General features: G+C 54.8%; 2 protein-coding genes across 3 annotated transcripts in view; one reads left to right on the top strand and one right to left on the bottom strand.

The window, feature by feature from the left end:
- The first annotated feature begins 7,337 nt into the window (after positions 1-7,337).
- Positions 7,338-9,223, top strand: KLHDC9 (kelch domain containing 9). Of its 2 annotated transcripts, none has more exons than XM_082704257.1 (4): positions 7,338-7,934; positions 8,212-8,395; positions 8,487-8,685; positions 8,945-9,223. In XM_082704257.1, the coding sequence occupies exons 1-4, from the start codon at positions 7,417-7,419 to the stop codon at positions 9,109-9,111; spliced, it is 1,068 nt and encodes a 355-aa protein (XP_082560383.1). In that variant the 5' UTR covers positions 7,338-7,416; the 3' UTR covers positions 9,112-9,223. The 2 variants fall into 2 exon arrangements, with proteins under 2 accessions (XP_082560383.1, XP_082560384.1); XM_082704258.1 differs by having other exon boundaries at positions 7,344-7,934; positions 8,236-8,395.
- Positions 9,224-9,421: 198 nt separating this feature from the next.
- Positions 9,422-18,555, bottom strand: part of PFDN2 (prefoldin subunit 2) — an 11,523-nt gene continuing 2,389 nt past the window's right edge. Inside the window, exons 2-4 of the mRNA XM_082704273.1 lie at positions 11,053-11,141; positions 10,821-10,944; positions 9,422-9,723 (exon numbers count right to left, since the gene is read on the bottom strand). Coding sequence (XP_082560399.1) covers positions 9,547-9,723; positions 10,821-10,944; positions 11,053-11,141 — 390 coding nt within the window. The 3' untranslated portion in view covers positions 9,422-9,546. The remainder of the gene's footprint in view (positions 9,724-10,820; positions 10,945-11,052; positions 11,142-18,555) is intronic.

Raw genomic sequence — 18,555 nt, 5'->3', positions numbered from 1 at the left:
CGGCAAATATGTGAAGCTTTAGGGACGGGACCAGAGCCGGGGTCTGTGAGCGGCTGGAACATCAGGCTTGTTTAATGACCTCATCTCCGTCACCCCTGCTAGGTCAGCCCGCAGCACTTGGTGGGCACTGAACACATTTTTGTCGGAGGCAAACGGCGAATTGGTGAGTGAAGGGATGTCAGTATGGAATGGCTGGTCCGGGAGGGCCAGTAAAGGGGAGATCCCGACTCTCCTGAACCTGGGCCGTCACCCAGACTCGCACCCCCGCCTCTGGACCATGACCCCCTACTCCGGTCCAGATCCAGCTCCCGGCAGTGGCCATACTGGTGACCTCTTCTTCGAGGACTATTTCCAGCAGGTCAGGGGTGGCCTCGAGGGCCAGGCCAGATGCCCGAACTCCCCAGTTTCTCTCCGCCTCCACCTTGGCAAACCCCCTCCCCTCCTTAGGACGCAGGTCCCTGCCTGTGCCCGAGGAAGAGCCTCACCCCGATGCCGCTTTGAGATCCGCTGCAGCAGGGGTGGAGCAGGGCCAGGGGGGATGGGAGGGGGGAGCATCCTGTGTTATAATTATAATTATCACACCTTGGATCCTATCGCATGGTTTCAGAGGAGCTCCTTTCCTTCCCACGGATTCACCCCTCCTGGTCCAGGAAACCGGAGGAGAAACTGAGGCATGGGTGTGGGAGAGCAGTGAGGTCACAGGGTGGGCATCCCGCTCCTGTATCCCCCGCCACCCCTGCCTTCCCGTTCTCAGGATACCCCCACCCCTCCACAGTGCCACTGGCCAGAAGTCTGCGAGCCCCTCCGTTACTCACCCCTGCTCTGGCCCTATGGAGCACGGAGGGGAGGTGGGACTTGCCAAGGCCAGGATGTCCCCAGGGCAGTCAGGCCAGGCAGCCGCTCCTGGCTTTGGCTTGAGGTAGGAGTCTGGCCCCCCTCACCCAGTGATCCCCAAGTCGCTCTTCGTGCCCTGGTGCATCTCACGAGAGCCATGCTCTTGGGGGAACGGGTCCTCACACTTAGGCCTGCCCTTCCCTCCTCTGGGACGAGGCCTCGGGGAGGGCAGATTCCAGGGCTGGGGCTGGAAGAAAATCCTGGCTGGGGGAAGCCTTCTAGACCAGTGCCTGATTTCCTGGGTTCTGTTCTTTCTTCCTCATTGAAACCCTATTCCCCTCGTGCTTCACGCCCAGGCGGCTTCTTGAGCGTGTGTACCATCTGGGCGGCAACACCATGCCTGCCTGCCTTAGTTTACCCACAGACACTCAGTGGGCACCTCCTTGCGGAAGCTCCAGGGAGGGGACAGGGACACCTCGCATGCAGTCGCTGCCCTCCAGGAGCCCTCAGGGAGGCGAGCCGGGAAACGAAGCACGGGACGCTGTACCCCGCCAACCTGTGTTCCCTTCGTGTCTCTGTGCACCTGCCGCGTCCACACTTGGGGCTGTTGCCGTCAGCACGACAGCCGACATGCACAGTCTGCGTGTGTCCAGGCGTCTGGTTACAGCTCGTCTCTGTCCCCACGGCAGGCTGCACACCTAAGCCAAACCGGTCGGAGTGGGTTGTGCTGAAATTTTTTGTTTGTGTCAATGGGACGTGGATGTGAGTCAGGGAGGGACAGGGATGGGTGGGGTGGGGAGAGGAGTGAGAGTGAGGGTCAAGCCCTGCGAGGCTGGGGAGGAGCTGGTCAAGGCGGGGGAAGGGCCGGGCTGCGGGCGGTCGGGTGCGTGGGTTGGGGTAGGAGTCAATCAGAGAGCTCCTGAATGAGTAACAGCCCTAGTCCAGTGAGATCAGAGAAGAGTCGGAGGCTTGGGGGGCGGGCCGGGGGGAGACCCTCAGGCTTTGGGAGAGAGGAGAGTGGATTATAAATCAGAGTGTCCCCCCAGTGGGGACAAAAGGTCCGTGACCCATGTCTGTCTAGCTTTGTTTCTCCGTGTCGTAGGAAGCCGGCTCTGATCTGCTCATTGCCTCGGTCCCTCCGGTTTGTAGAGAAGGGGTTGGGCGTGCTGACGGACACTGTGGTGGAAGATTGCGGACGCGGGAACTGATGCTGTGCCCCAGGACCAAGGCTGTTTCAAGCTTTAAGCTTGCTTCTCCTCCTTCCGAGGATGCCCCCCACATGCAGAGATCCCATACAGAGAACAGGTTCTGGCAGCTTTTCCTCCCCTGGAAAACATGTTTGCCCCCTGGGGCTGGCGCATCACGGTGCCCATGTTAGGACAGTGGCATCCTGTTTTCCAAGAGATTTCATCTGAAGCTTCCGTCCGACACGTGCTGCGCTGTTCCTATCTCCCCAGGCTGCAGGCTCCGTGAAGCCTAGTCCCCGGCCCCATTCCTTCCCGGCAGCCACACTTCCTGGTTGCCTCCCAACTCCCTTGGAGCTCAGGGGGCTGGAGTTGCTTGTCCCTAAAGAGGTCTACAGCTGGAGTGACCCACCGGGGGCCGTGGCTCAGCAAAAGGCACATGTGGACCCCGTTCCCTCTGGGATGGGGTGCAGAATCCCCTCCGCCCGGCTCTCACTCCACGGGCTCCCCAGGCACCGGCAAGTACATATGAACTCAGGGACGGGGGCCTGGAGTAAGAGAGAGATGCTTTGATTCTTTGACCCTGGGTCTCTGGATGGCCGGGTACTTTTAGAAGGCTCCAGAAATAGGTCATGGCGGGTCTAGGACAAGAGAGGGAGCCCTCATGGAAATCAGAGTCTTCCCGGCGGTGACAGCAGCGGCAGGAGATACAGCAGCAAGGAGTAGGCGCAAAGTCAGGCAGGGTCCTGGGAGCCTGGTGAGAGAACGGCTCCTAGTGAGGACCCCAAGCTGGGCTCCCCTGCGCTCTCCCGGTCTCCACCCCAACCACAGAAGGCACCAGGCTCCTCCCGGGAAGCCCACCTGCTGGGAAACGGGGAGGCAGCGCCCAGGGGCCAGCCGGCTCGGCTCGCAGAGCCCACACCGCCAGGGGCGCCTTCGGGAAGCTCCAGGCCTTTGGCGCTTCTCCCGCTCATCCAAACCCTTTTCCAAACGCTCGGCTTGGACGCAGCGGGTCTGCTGTCTCTGCCAACCAGACAGCCTGAGCCACTTCCTGGCCACCCGCCTGCGCTCCTGTCACTCCCGACTCAGCCGCCCCTGCCCCCGCCCCCGGGGGGGAAGCAAGCCTGCCCAGGCGCTACAATCCAGCCTCAACCTGGGACCAGGCAGTGCGGGTGGCAGGGCGGCTGAGGAGTCCAGGAGGCCCCGGGCTGTGGGGAGCCTGGAAGGGCTGGGAGCTTCTCCAAGAGTGGGAAAGGCCCTGAGGGCAAAGGCGAGCGTTCCTGGCGGGGAGGCCTGAGAGGAGCAGGGCCAAGGCAGAGAGGACGGGAGGGTGAGGGCGACACCAGTGGGATGGGGGAGGCACCGGGGACTCCGGGAATTTGAGGGCAGAATTTCTTTTGAAGTGTGTTGGCGCATCTTCCTTCTGCGTGGCTCGGAACGCCCGCCTGCCGGTCTCATGAACCCAAGGTCCGTCCTGTTCTCCCCTCCAAGACCCAGACCCCGGGAAGCAGGGACCCGTTCTCCTAGTCCCCAGACACCCCCAAGGCCTCACTCCCACTGCCCTTGGATACGGGCCCGCAACCCCGCCTGTTTGCAGCCCCGCAGACAGTGAGGCTGGGAGACGTCCAGGTCTGCGGCCGAAGCAGGGGCAGGCCTCACCTTGCAGACAGCCCCAGTCCCTGCCCTCCAGCATCACCCTGAAGCCTTTCTGAGACTATTTCACTTTCAATTCTAGAAGTGGCATTTAAAAAAAAAAAAAAAAAGGGAGGGCTAGGGAACAAGAAACAGAGAGTTCCTTCCTGTGATAGTTTGCAAGATCCAGAGGCACTGGTCCACGAACCAGAAGGAAAGGGTAGAGGAGCAGAGACGGGTCTAACTCCCCCTGCCAGCTTGCTTCCCTCCTGGGCCCAGGCCGCCCTGCTCTAAGGTCTCTTGTGGGTCAGTCCTACTCCCTGGAAAGGGCCCGTACACTGTAGCTCACTCAGTCCTCGTCAGGAACCCATACCCTAAGACTGTGCCCGGGGACAGTCCACAGTCTACAACACAGCCAAAGGGGAGACGCCTGGCCACTCCTGGAAGGTTCCAAAGCAAAGTCAGACAGTTGGCTCTGTTAACCAGGACAGAGAGAGAGAGAGAGAGAAGGGCAGACTCAGAGAGAGAAACACAAAAGTAGAACTGGCAAGAGACAGATCTCAGGGCACAGGGATACAAGCAGACACCAAGAGAAAGAAAGGACTGGGGGAGACGGAGACAGATACGGAGGAATGATGAGGGTAATTCAAAGAGACAAAGAAGCTGAGACAAAGTCTGAAACGGACCAAGAAGACTAAAGAGAAATTTCTGAACGCCTCCTTGCCCACTGCTGCCCCTGCCTCCGGCTTCCCTCTTCTGCTCTCAATTTCAACCGCTCCACATGGACCCAGTGACATTTACCTATTCAGATTCGCCAAGTCCCTTAGCAATTCAGGTTTTTCCCCATTCTTAGTGCCCCTCCACCGTCCTCTAATCTCCTGATTGCCCCCACCCCCACCCCTCCGCGCACCATCCCCACCCCCACCCTCCGCGCACCATCCCACCTTTCTCTCCACGAGCCCTCAGGACCTGGCTGGCCTCTTGTCATCTCTTTTCCTAGCCATCCCTCTGTCCTTCTGTTCATCCCTGTCCTTATTCTGGCTGAACTAAGAGCAAAGAGCTAGAATTAGGGCCAAGAAGGCATGGGGCCAGGCAGTCCACTGGCCAGAATGAGCCGGGGAAAAACCCAGAAAGTCAGAGGACAAGGGAGAAGGGGCGCTTGGGGGGACGACACAGGCAGAAGGGTTGGAGTCTCCCTGAACGGTGCTGAGAACCGGACACGGCTCCAGGGTCAGGGCAAAGTTCAGGGAACTAGAAAACAGAGTCAGAGTTCTGTGAAGGACTGAGGCGAGCAGGTGGTGATCTGGGGCTGGGACCGACGTCGGGGCCTGGGAAGCTGGGCTGTAGGCCCCCTCGCTCACCAGAAACAGCCACCTGAGGCCAAACTCAGAGGACCCTGTCGGGACGGGGAGACCGTGAGGACGATCTGCCGCCAGCCCCCTCTCCTGCACAGAGGCTGTCCCTGGCCCTGGCCCTAGCAGGGGAAGCAGGGCCAGAGAAGGAGGGGCCCTTCTGTTCTCACACGGTCCCCTTTCAGATCTCCCCTTCACTTTATCCGAATGCTGCTTCCTTCCTGGAGCGCGGACAGAGCCATCGCGGACCGCTCCAGATGCTGCTCCGGGTGTAAAGTAGACGTCCGGCAAAGGCAGCCCGACTTTTCTTTTTTTGTCTTGTTCTTCCCTCTCTCACTTTCCCCTGGGTTCTTTTCCGCCTCCTCCAAGATACGGGCTTGACTCCGACCAGCCGGAGGACTGGGAGTGGGGGGTGGGGGGCAGCCAAAGAGTGTGTGAGGTTCAGGCTCTATGTGCAAGCCAAGTGCTAAGGGCTGAGGCCGCAGAGTCAGAGTGGAAGCCCGGAGGAGGAACAGCAGCTGTGAGGGAGAAGCTGGAAAGGCCCCTGGGGTGGGGAGTTCCCTGTTCTACTCAGTAGAGGCAGAAAATGAGTCTGTGCCCGGGCATCTGGCTGGGTCGGTCAGTGGAGCAGTGACCGTTGATCTTGGGGTTGTGGGTTTGAGCCCCAGGTTGGATATAGAGGTTACTTTAAAAAATAAAAGCTTTGCGGGGAAAAAGGGAAGGAAATGAGCCTGGCAACATGGGCATATAGGCCACCAAGGGCCACCCCCCAGGCAACTCGTTGCCTAAATCCTAGGAGCATGACAGATTTCAGATGGGCTGTTAGGAGGGTGGCTGACTCTCAGATTTCAGTCAGGGACATTATAAGTTGGGGGTCTGGGAGGTACCTGGGTGGCTTCGTGCTTCTGACTCCTGGTTTTGGCTCAGGTCATGATCCGGAGGTCCTGACAAGGAGGCCTGTGTCAGGTTCTGCCTCTGCCCTCAGTTCCGACCGCCTCTCTCCCTTGCCCTCTGCCCCTTGCTCACTCGTGCTCTCTCTCTCTCTCTCTCAAATAATAAATAAAACTTAAAAAAAAAAAAAAGTTGGTGATTTTTTTAGAGATTTTGTTCCCATGATCTGGGAAAACTGAGGACCCTCTCTGTTAGACCCCACAGACCCCGGGAAATCTGGAAATGAACGGGCAGTGACTTTCAAAGCTCTTATGGGGTCTCGGCTTCAGGGACAGGTGGGAAACAGGTACTGTGACCTTCCGGTCTCTGTCCCTTCCTGCCCATACTCTGTCCATGCTGTTTTCTCCGAGGGCCAGAAGCTAGGGTCAGAGGCCTGTGCCATGACCGAATTCCATGTCCGCCCCACTGCAGCCCGGGAAACTCGATGCCTCCATCCTGGGGCATGATGGGGAATGAGCTGATGCACAGAAACCAAAGGTAGAAGCAGCAGCCAGCCTCCCGTCGGCAGCCCGGCGCTGGGGACACGCGTTCTGCTTCTGCCCCACACTGCTTCTGCGGAGGAGAAACCTGTCTGCAGCCAGATTTAGTCGGCTTGGCTCTGGGCCTCTCCGTTCCTCACTGGGTCCTCCCGGAGGGACAGAGCTGGGAAGAGGCTCAGGGACTGGCTGGAATTAGAGGGAGACTCCGGGGAGGGGCGCCGGCCCTTCATCTCCAGTTCCAGATGCCACCGCACCTCGGTCTCCTTGCGCTGCGTGGGCCTAAGAGGCGAGCGGAGATCGGGGAAGATTCTCCCCAGGGTTAGGAGTGAGTTCTCCGAGGCGGGCGCATCCTCCCTCACCCGCCCGCCAACCCCGCGCAGCGACGTCGCGCCCCGAGAGGCGGGCTCCGGCGCCCCCTAGCGGCCAGAGCGGAGCGGCTGCTCCCGCAGCGGCGCGGGCAGGGACCGGCTTCCGAGAGACCCCGCGACACGCAGCCCACAGCACGGTGACAGTGAGAACGCGGAGGCGGCCTAAAGAGACTCACCCTGAGAGTGGGGCGCACGGCCGGGACCAGAACCCAAGTCTCCTGACTCCCAGGCCAGCGCCCGGCCGTCCGCGGCCTCGCCCTCGCCCTCCTCCCTGGGGAGCGCAGGTGCGGTTAGAAGCCGGTGTCGCTCTCGCCCCTGCAGAGCCCCGCCTGCACCTCAGATCAGCTCGCAGCTCTGATAACGCAGTCCCGCGGGGGACCCGGGCGCGATCGGACCGCCGGCGGCTGACAGTCTTCCAGGATTGTCCCGGACCTCGCCCAGCGGCCGGCGCCCTCCCGCAGCGACCCGGGTCTCCGGTCTCCACGGTAACCCGTGCTTTGCGACCTTCACTTTGCAGCGGTCGCGCTGCCGGTGCGGAGGCGGTTGCTGGGCGACCAGGGGGCGGCGGGGAGCCAGGGACCCCGGCGTCCCGGGGTGGGGGTGGGGTGGGGGCGGCATGGCGCTGGCGGGGTCCCCGGGGGGTGCGGGCTGGACCTGGCGGCCGGTGGCTCGGGACGCGCTGCTGGCGAGAGCCTTCCACTCGTGCACTGAGCTACAGGGCCGCTTCTACCTGGTGGGGGGCCTCCCGGGCGGGGGGGCGACAGAGCCGAGCGGCGACGCGGTGGTCTTCGACCCGGCCGCGGGACAGGCCGTGCAGCTGGGCGCCCGGGGCTGCCCGCGGCGCAGCCACCATGACGCGGCGCCCGTGGGCGGCCGCTGGCTCTGCGTGGTGGGGGGCTGGGACGGGGCGCGCCGCCTGGCCACGGTGGCCGCCCTGGACACAGAGCGCGGAGTGTGGGAGGCGTGGAGCGCGGCCCCCGGCAGCCGGCCCCCCGCCGGCCTCAGCAGCCACACCTGCACCCGCGTCTCGGACCGAGAGCTGCGGGTGGCGGGCCGGGAGGGCGGGACCCGCACTCAGCGCCGCTACGGAAGCATCTACACGCTGAGGCTGGACCCCGGAGCCCGCACCTACTGGTACGCCCCCCGCCCAAACCCTGCCCCAAACTTGTCACCCGCCCTGCATCTCTGCTCTAGAAAAGCGAAGGCTCGGCGGGAGCGCGCACGCTCTCCGCATCCTGACCTCCCTCCCCCCGCAGCCACCCTGACGGGGAGAGCGGAGCGCGCTCCCTGTGGGTGTCCCCTCCTGTCCTCTGCCCACAGCTGTGTCCCGGCCTCCTTCCCGCGCTTGCTACCAGAGAGGCCAAGGGAACAGGCAGGACAGCCCTCCTCTCTTCCGGACAACCCAACTCAGGCCCGAACTTCTGCACACCCCCAGCTATAAGGAAGAGGGCTGCCACACAGCCTCCCGCTCGGGTCACTGCGCCGCCCTGCTCCCGACCTCGGGGCACCCCCCTGCTCACCAGCTGCTTCTCTTTGGGGGCTGCAACTCCGCGGAACCAGAAGTAGCAGGGCACTGGGGTCAGGGGAAAATTAAGGTAGTATCTGCTCACATGTTGCTGAGGGTGGAAGGGGTCTGAAATGGTGAGGCCCAAATCCCTCCAGCCAACCCCTTCTTTCTCCCCGAAGGAGGAACCACCTGCAGCGCCCCGTTTGATGGAACAGCTTGCCAGGCTTGTGAGCACGGGGCAGGGCTCCCGGCAGGGGCCCCGGGGCCTGCGGCATCACTCATGCTCTGTGGTGGGGCCCTTCGCTGTGCTCTTTGGTGGAGAAACTCTGACCAGGGCCAGAGACACCATCTGCAATGACCTCTACGTCTATGACACCCGTGAGGGGCGCTGGTGGAGGGGGGCAGAAGGTGGGGAGGTGGGAGCCCGGGAGAACCTGCAGGCGTGGAAAGGATGGGTGGGGTAGGGAGGAGCAAAAATGAATTGGCAAGATAAAGGAATACACAGCGTATTAAACTGTGAGGAGGCCCACAATCAAGTGAGGAGGGAAAAAATGGGCAAACCTTCGGTCTTGTGAGGAGCAGAAGCCCCACGGTGCCAAAATGCTGCGACCTCAATGAGCACTTTCTTACCCACCAGGCAAGTCCCCTTCTCTGTGGTTCCACTTCCCCAGTGCAGACCACGGGCTGAAACGTGTGGGCCATCGGACCTGCCTTTGGAACGATCAGCTTTACCTGGTTGGGGGTTTTGGTGAGGACGGGAGGACACCGAGGCCACAGGTTTGCGTCCTGGACCTATTTATCTAAAGAGCAGTGTGCCAAGACACAAGCCTCTGCTTTGTGGCAAACTCATAAAGCATCATCCCCAGAGCTATCTGCCTCACTTCAAATGCTTATTAAATTTCAACCTGAGAGTCAACATTTGTCTGTGAGTCTTTTTGTGGGAAGGGCAGTCAACAAGCAGCCACATCTTTATTTGCAAGGGAAAGGATAAAATATGGGACCTCCTCTCGTTTGTGAGCCTGATGGACCCAAACTCCCCAAGTCCTAGGCTTGCCATGCCTCATGCAAATCCCACCCCTAACACTGGGAGAAAGCTTCAGGCTAGAGCTGAGCATTCTGACCAAAACATTTAATTAACAAAAAAATATTACAATAGCAGAGAAAATAATAATAATAACAATAAAGAGAAATTAGGAGAAGTGGGAGTCAGGGTAGAAAAAAATGCAAAGGCCTTGGTCCCTAGGAGACCAACACTCCCGCTGAGCTGGACTTAGCTCCGGCCCCTTCCGAGCTCTCCTTGGCCGCCGGCTTCTCATCTTCCCCCACCAGACGAATGTTGTGCTTTTCCCGGAATTCATTTAATTCTCTTCCCTTTGCCTGAAGCTGCTGTGTGAGTGCCTCAATGATCTTCTGTATCTAGAGGGCAAGCGACAGGGATTACAGAACAGGACTTTAGCACTCCCTGCCCCTGGCTGGGATGGCTGGCAGTGGCTGGGGACTGACGGAAGGGTGATACCTTGGGCCTCACCCAGTATTGACAGCAGAGCCCAGACCCTGGAAGTCTGCCTCTCTCAAAAAACCAAAAGTGATTTATAGACTTTAATGTACATAAGAACCACCTGGGCTGTGGCTGTTTTTAAAACGCCACTCCATGGGGTACCTGGCTGGCTCGTTGGTAAAGCATATGACTCCTGATCTCAGGCTTGTGGGTTCAAGCCCCACGCTGGGCACAGAGATTACTTAAAAAAACAACAACAAAAAAAAGCCACTCCACAGGCCCCACCTCTAATTGTCCTGAATCAGTGGGTCCAAAAATGGTATAAAAATATCATTTTTTAAAAAAGATTTTAATTTATTTATTTGAGAGAGGGAGAGAGCATGAGAAGCGAGAAAGTCAGAGGGAGAAGCAGACGCCCCGTGGAGATGGGAGCCGGAAGCGTAACTCCATCCCAGGACTCCAGAATCATGACCTGAGCTGAAGGCAGTTGCTTAACCAACTGAGCCACCTGGGTGCCCCAGGAAGCTGCACTTATTTTTTTATTTTTATTTTTTTAAAGATTTTATTTATTTATTTGACAGAGATCACAAGTAGGCAGAGCGTCAGGCAGAGAGGGGGTGGGGAAGCGGGCTCCCTGATCCCCAAAGAGCCCGATGCGGGGCTCGATCCGAGGACTCTGGGACCATGACCTGAGCTGAAGGCAGAGGCTTTAACCCACTGAGCCAGGCGCCCCAGGAAGCAGCATTTTAGATGGTCGTCCAGAGGACCCGGATGCGGGCATCCACGGACCACACTGGGAGAAACACGGCTCTCGCCGCCTCCTCTCCCCCAGCTCAGCCAGGTCCCAGGGCGCAGGGCGAGAGGCTGGCAGCGCGCACTACTGCCGTCTGAGTCTAGACTTAGAGCATCCTAACAAGCACAGGCCGACAGGCTGCTTACATGGTCTTTAACAGGGGCTCCTACCTGCTCGCCTGCACCCGGCTCCCCTCCACGCCCCTCGGGCGGCTCCGCTCACCTGCTCCTTGTTGTTCTCCAGGGCCGGCAGCACCTCTTTGACCGTCCGCTCCACCAGCACGCCTCCCACCATGCGGTAGCACTTGCGGGCCTCATCCACCTCCTTCAGGGTGTCGATCACCAAGCTGCGGGGTGGGTGGGTGGGGGGAGCGGGCGGCTCTGAGCAGTTGGCCCACCCCGCGGCGACCGCCCGGCCCACTCTCCCGTCGCTGGCTGCTCCCCCACCTCCTCACCTGTGCTCGTTCAACTCCATCTCCAGCTCGGCGGCTTTGGACGCCAGCCCCCGCTGCTCCTGCCGAAGGCGGTTGAAGCCAGCGATCACCTTAGAAGAGGAGAAAGCGAAGTGAGAGAGGAGACGGCAGACATGGCAGAGGCTCCAGCAAAACACAGAAGGGAAGCTCTGGACACTACCTCGGAAAAGGGGTAGAATCCAAGTCTGTGATTCCTGCCGTTAATCTGTCCGAATTCCACTCTCAACGCTCCGGAGAGCCCACTGCGACTGGGAACTTGCCCGCCCCTCCTGCAGCTTCCAGGTGGTGAGGGACAGACGCAGGTGCTACAGATGGGGGGGTGCAGGGAGGAGAGCTCCCCCAGGAGCTCGGACTTGCAGGGAGAGAAGGCTGTGACCTAAGGCTCCGTAGTGAGGAACTCTCGTCGTAACCCTCGTTCGGGTCCGCCCAGGGCAACTGCCCTTCCTGAGCTCGGGGGCTGCTTGTGGGGCTACTAGTCACAGGACCCACGCTCCCTGGCCACGGGGGTGGCGACCTATCCTATACCAGAGCTTCTGTTCAGGAACTGATGGGGGAGAGACAAACAGGTCGGGAAGACAGCAGGCGCGAAGACAACTGTCGTGCACAGATGATCCTCGGTCCCTCTTCCTGAAATCCCCAAAGCTGCCCTAGTTCTTGAACTCGGTGTGACCCAGTTCTTGAATCTCTTTTCATTGTGTTCAATTCTCTGAAAGACCCACTAGCCTTCCGAAATACTGCTTAAAAAGAAACCCAAAAAGTTGGCCAGAGTCTGTTTCTGTAGCCTAGAAACCCTCACTAACACAGGCTCTTGGAGACGCACTGCCCTCCCTGAAGCCTGCAGGATGAGAAACAGGGGGAGAAAGGGGTGCAGGGGAGGCGCAGGAAGTCGCGTATGTAAAAGCCAGAGGAATAATCACCGCCAGCTTCTTGCTCCCCAGAAAGGGAGCAGGGAATTAAAACGGTGTGGAAACCTGACCGGGCACCACGATCACCATCCCTGTGACTCTCAGTACAGGGCTCGGAGGACGGTTTGGCGAGAATATCACATGAAGGGCAGAAAATGTAACGAGGGCAGAAAATTACAGGGGTGGGTGGGAGGGGAGGGGAAAAGAGAAGGAAAACCTGGGGCCCGGAGACAAAAGGCCAGGTTTCGGGGTCTGTCTCTGCCACGTACCAGCTCTATGGCCTCAGATACTCTATCATACGGCTCTCAACCCTCGCTACTCGTCAGCATCCCCAGGGGAGTGAAAGTGTAGAAAAGTGGCGCCTCTGGACATTTACACAATCACTGGGTGAGGCCCAGGCTTCAGTTTTTCTTTCTTTTCTTTTCTTTCTTTCTTTTTTTTTTTAAGATTTTATTTACTTATTTTTAGAGAAAAAGAGAGAGAGAGAGTGCCACAAGCATGCAGGGGCCGGGCAGAGGGAAAGAGAGAATCCCCAGCTGACTGCACTGAGCCCGGAGCCTAGGGCTCCATCCCATGATCCTGAGATCCTGACCTGAGCCGAAATCAAGAGTGTGAGAAGTGGGACACTACCCTGCCCCAGACCTCGGTATTTGTCAAAGCCCTCCCACATAACCGTAACGTGCACCCAGAACTGAGAACCGCGGCTTGCCCGCTCTGAGCCTTAGTTCCTACATGTGAAACGCACACCGGACCTACTCTATTGAGCTCGAGTATGAAAGGACTCTGCACGCAGTAAAGTACATTCACTACTATCACGGCCCTCTCTCCAAACCCCCACCGCCCCGCTCCAGCCCCCGCCTTGGCTCCGCTGCTGAACTGCTGCCGGAGCCTGCTCTCCTACTCACATCATGTCCAAGCTCACCACCACTAAGGACCAACCACCTGAACCTCACTAGGATCTTCTATCTCTAGCTCTCCCTGCAAGGCTCATCTACAGCTAGTAAGATCCTAATGGCCACCCCAACATCCTTCTACTGCTCAAAAAGCCAAGGAACGGGTCTGACAAGGACCCTTGCCACTCGAGTGGTGAGCTGCCCCCAATCTGTCCATCTCCCTCCCCGCCGTCCACTCGTTCCAACAGCTGCCTTGAAAATCTAAATCCTCTATAAGCCTCTCTCCCTTCGCCTCCACTGTCTATACCAAACTATTCCATTTATAGTTAGCTTTTTCTTCGCTGTCAATATTACAGATCAAAATAATTTTACCGGGATGCCTGGGTGGCTCAGTTGGTTGGACGACTGCCTTCGGCTCAGGTCATGATCCCGGAGTCCCAGGATCGAATCCCACATCGGGCTCCCAGCTCTATGGGGAGTCTGCTTCTCCCTCTGACCTTCTCTGCGCTCATGCTCTCTCTCACTGTCTCTCTCTCTCAAATAAATAAATAAAATCTTTAAAAAAAAAATTAAAAAAAAAATAATTTTACCTATGAAAATTCCATAACTAAACCAGATTCTAGGTGCTCCCCTAGCACCCCGATGACCCACTCTTCTGGACAAATGTTGTCAGCTGAAGAGTCTAAGATTTCTGAGGCCTGAACTTCTTTTCCTTAATAATTAGTAAGAATCGGGGTGCCTGGGCGGCTTAGTGGGTTGAGCCTCGGCCTTCTGCTTGGGTCATGATCCCAGGGTCCTGGGATCAAGCCACAAATCGGGCTCTCTGCTCAGCAGGGAGCCTTCTTCCCCCTCTCTCTCTGCCTGCCTCTCTGCCTACTTGTGATTTCTGTCTGTCAAATAAATAAATAAAACCTTAAAAAAAAAATTAGTAAGAACCTACTTCTCAACCACCAATTTAACATAACTAAAGGCAAAAGAGAGATTTTTTTTTTTTAATTCCAATTTTTCTTCAAACATTCTTGCTAATTAACAACCCCTATTTCCTCCTGGTCCAGTTTATGAGCCTGTAATCAAATGTCAAACTAGAATAAATCTATTTAAATGTATGAGTTATCCACAGTTACTATGGAAAATTCCAGCCATTGGTGCCCTTAAAGAAAATGAAATCTCTTAGCAGCTGACCGTAACCTAACTGGAAATTAGATGCCAAATAAACTGGTATTAATGTGCCATCTCTGGGCTCTGCCCCATAATGAAGACAGAGGCTGTGATGCAGCCCCACATTCTTCCTGTTAAAATACAACTTTTCTTTTTTTTTTAAGATTTTATTTATTTATTTGACAGAGAGAGAGAGATCACAAGTAGGCAGAGTGTAAGGGGGAAGCAAGCTCACTGCCTAGCCGAGAGCCTAATGTGGGGCTCCATCCCAGGACCCTGAGATCATGACCTGAGCCGAAGGCAGAGGCTTAATCCACTGAGCCACCCAGGCGCCCCCAAATACAACTTTTCTAATGATCTTCTCCCCTAGGGCTAGAATTAAATTTCCTTCTCTTTCCCTTATTCCTGTTCTCCTGAAGTTGTCTGCTATAATCAGGGATGGCCAGGTTACTGCTGACTCTCTCCGCCCTACTAAACTCATCATCTTACATTTGTAAACCTCCCTACTGAGAAAGAATCCAATTAAATTAAAATACCAGCTGTTTATTCTATTCAAAAGTAACTTCAATCCTGGTAACTATGCAGAGCTCTTCACATTCTCCTAGCTGGAATGTACAAACAATTTTATGCGGGACAGGGTTTTCCTTTTTATCCCCCCAGCTTTACTGAGATGTAACTGCCACATGACATTGTGTAAGTTTAAGGTATACAAGATTATGATTTGTGTACATACCGTGAAATGATTACCAAAATAAAATTAGTCAACACATCCCGTATGTTAACCCCTTCCATGTGCTCACATATAAATGCGCATCATGTCTGGACGGTTCAGTCAGTTCAATGTCTGCCTCTTGATTTGGGCCTAGGGTCATAAGGGTCACAAGACGGAGCCCCACGTCAGGTTCTGTGCTGAGCGGGGAGCCTGCTTAGGGTTCTCTCTCCCACTCGCCCTGCCCCTCTTCCTCACTCGAGTGTATGTGGGACCCGCTCTCTAAAAATATATAATAATAACAATAATAATAATAATAAAAGCATATTAGGGCACCTGGGTGGCTCAGGAGGTTAAGTGTCTGCCTTCAGCTCAGGTCATAATCCCAGGGTCTTGGGATCGAGTCCTGCTTCGAGCCCCACATAGGGCGCTCTGCTTAGCGGGGAGCCTGCTCCTCTCTCTACACCTACTTGTGTTCTCTCATTCTCTGTCAAATAAATAAAATCTTTAAAAAAAATTAAAAATATCAATCTCCCTGCTCAGCAGGGAGTCTGCTTCTCCCTCTGACCCTTCCCCTCTCATGCTCTCTCTCAAATATAAATATAATCTTTTAAAAATAAAGAAGAAAAAAAAACTAAAAATAAAATAAAACATATCAATTCCTTAAATTTTTGTTTAAAGATTTTATTTACTTATTTGAGAGAGAGAAAGTGAGAGACAGCATAAGTAGAGGTGGAGGGCTGAGGGAGAGAAGCAGACTCCCCGCTGAGCAGGGAGCCCGGACCCGGGACTTGATCCCAGGATCCTGGGATCACAACCTCAGCCAAAGGCAGATGCTTAACCAACTGAGCCACCCAGGCGCCCCCCCCTAAATTTTTCTGGTAGAAAATTTTTCCAATTCTCTTGTGTTCCTAATTTTCAACCATGCAGCCTGCCTTCAAAATAAGCTTTACTGTTAACCATTTTTGAAATTTTAAATATGCAAATACAACCTCTTTTTAAATACCTATTTTTTCCACAGTCCTACAGTAAAATACCTTCCTCCCACAGTTTGTAAGTAAAAGAGCACCACTATCTGCCAAACACTCTGCTCCTCTTTATCTCACTTAATTCTAAAATAAAAACACATTATAAGACATGTACCTCACTTTACAGATCAGCAACCGAGGCTGGTGGGGTGTGGGTAAGAAAATAACACAGGGAACCAGTACTTCCACCCAGGTTTGTTGAACTCTAAGAATCCATTTTCTACTGATGTATTTCTACCGGCCTGTCATATTATCACCTCTCATTAAGGTCAAACTGGGTGAGGGAAGGGGGGCGGCAGGCACTAGCCAGCTCAGTCAGCAAAGCCTAAGACTCTTGATCTCAGGGTTGTGAGTTCCAGTCCCATTCTGGATGTAGAGATTAGTGAAAAAAGAAAATCTCAAAAAAATACATCAAGGGCGCCTGGATGGCTCAGTGGGTTAAGTAGTTGACTTCAGCTCAGGTCATGAACCTTGGGACCCAGCAGGCGCTGTGCTCAGTGGCCCCCCACTGTTTTCCCCACTCCCTTTGCCCTACCCCTGCTCATGCTTTCTCTCTCTCTCTCTCTCTAATAAATAAATAAATAAATAAAATCTTAAAAAAAAAAAAATAAGTCAAACTATTTTCGTTTGATTTAAATGTTCCCTTTTCTCTCTCTCTTTTTTTAAATTTAATCAATACCATATAGTGTTGGTAACTTCAGGAAAAATCTGTAATCATTAGCTTTACCTCCAAAATGTCCTTTGGCCTGCTTACCTACATGATGTTTACTCTTATTGGGTTCAGTGAAGAACAGAACAATAGGTCAAGAATTATGACTAGATTCACATGGAAAAGCATTTTCTGGGGTGTCACTCACTAAATATCCTCTTTTCAGTTCAGTGCCCCCTTTCCTGACATACTCAACTATGAAGAAAATGTCTTTGACCAGAGGCTCCTGGGTGGCTCAGTTCAGAGTCTCCCTTTGGCTCAGGACATGATCTTGGAGTCCTGGGATCAAGCCCCACGTCCTCAGGCTCCCGGATCAGCTGGGAGTCTGCCTGTCCCTCTCGCTCTGTATATGCTTGTGTGTACCCACATACACACTCTCTCTCTAATAAAGAAATAAAATAAAATCTTTTTTTTAAAAAAGAAAACATCCTTGACCTTAATACTCCAACAAATAATGGTTCTCAGCCCTTCTCTTCATCTTCTTTTAGGATTATTCCGGACTCACTTCCTCCTTTCCTCGCCTCCCATTCACTCCCAAGCCAACTCCCAAACTGCCTTCTCTCTATCACTAGCTATGAAACTATCGTTACTTAGTAAACTGTCCTCTCAAAAATCACAAATGGCCTCGTACCATATTCAACAATTTTTTTCTCAATTTTCACTCTGCCTCTCTACTCTCTTTTTTAAAAGATTTTATTTATTTGACAGACAGAGATCACAAGTAGGCAGAGAGGCAGGCAGAGGCGGGGCGGGGGGGGGGCAGGCTCCTTGTCAAGCAGAGAACCCAATGCAGGGGCTCGATCCCAGGACCCTGAGATCATGATCTGAGCCGAAGGCAGAGGCTGGCCCTCTACTCTCTTCCTTTAAGGAGCAACACGGCAGGTGGAAATAGCCCAGACTTGGGTCTGACATGGGTTCATATCCTAGTTTTCCCTATTGTTTGGCCAGTTACTGTTTGGCCAGTTACTAATTTTTCTCTTGGTTTCCTCATTTTTAAAATAGATCTCATATATGGATATACCATATATCCCGCATGGTATACCATAATGTTTCTTTTTTTTTTTTTTAAGATTTTGTTTATTTATTTGACAGAGAGAGATCACAAGCAGGCAGAGAGGCAGGCAGAGAGAGAGGAGGAAGCAGGCTCCCTGCTGAGCAGAGAGCCCGATGCGGGGCTCAATTCCAGGACCCTGAGATCATGACCTGAGCCGAAGGCAGCGGCTTAACCCACTGAGCCACCCAGGTGCCCCTACCATGATGTTTCTAAACATCAGCACTACTGATATTCTGGGCAGGAGAATAATTTCTTATGGGGGAGCTGTCCTGAGCAATGCAGGAGATTCAGCAAGCTCTCTGCTTCTACCCACTGAGAGCCAGAAGCAGCTCCTACTTGTGACAACAAAAAACGTCTCCAAGATTACCACATTTCTCCAGGCGCAAAGTCAAAGCTGAAAACCACTGCCTCAGGATAACAAGGAGAACTAAACTGAGGGAACATGTCCAGTGCACAATACAAGGAAGGTTCTCCTCTCTCTTTTATTTATTTATTTATTTATTTATTTGACAGACAGAGATTACAAGTAGGCAGAGAGGCAGGCAGAGAGAGTGAGAGAGAGAGAGGAGGAAGCAAGCTCCCTGCTGAGCAGAGAGCCCGACATGGGATCTCGGGATCAGGACCCTGGGATCATGACCTGAGCCAAAGGTAGAGGCTTTAACCCACTGAGCCGCCCAGGCACCCCCTCTTTTCTCTTTAGCTTCCAGGGCCCTTCGGTTCTTTTGATCTCCTACCTCTCTTAATACTCCTTCCTGGACGCCTGGGTGGCTCAGTTGGTTGAGCTGCTGCCTTCAGCTCAGGTCGTAATCCCAGGGTTCTGGGATAGAGTCCCGTATCTGGTTCCTAGCTCGGCGGGTTGCCTGCTTCTCTCTCGGCCTTTGCCTGCCATTCTGCCTGCTTGTGTGCATGCACTGTCTCTATGATAAATAAATAAAATCTTAAAAAACAAAAACAAAAAAACCACTCCCTTCCTCTTTCTGAAGTTCTTCCTCTCATCCCCATCATGGAGACAGGATCTAAGATTCTTTT

The sequence above is a fragment of the Mustela nivalis genome (assembly GCF_964662115.1).
Source record: "Mustela nivalis genome assembly, chromosome: 16".
Lineage (NCBI taxonomy): Eukaryota > Metazoa > Chordata > Mammalia > Carnivora > Mustelidae > Mustela > Mustela nivalis.
The sequence above is the reverse complement of the archived record's forward strand: the minus strand, read 5'-3'. Positions and strand labels throughout refer to the sequence as shown.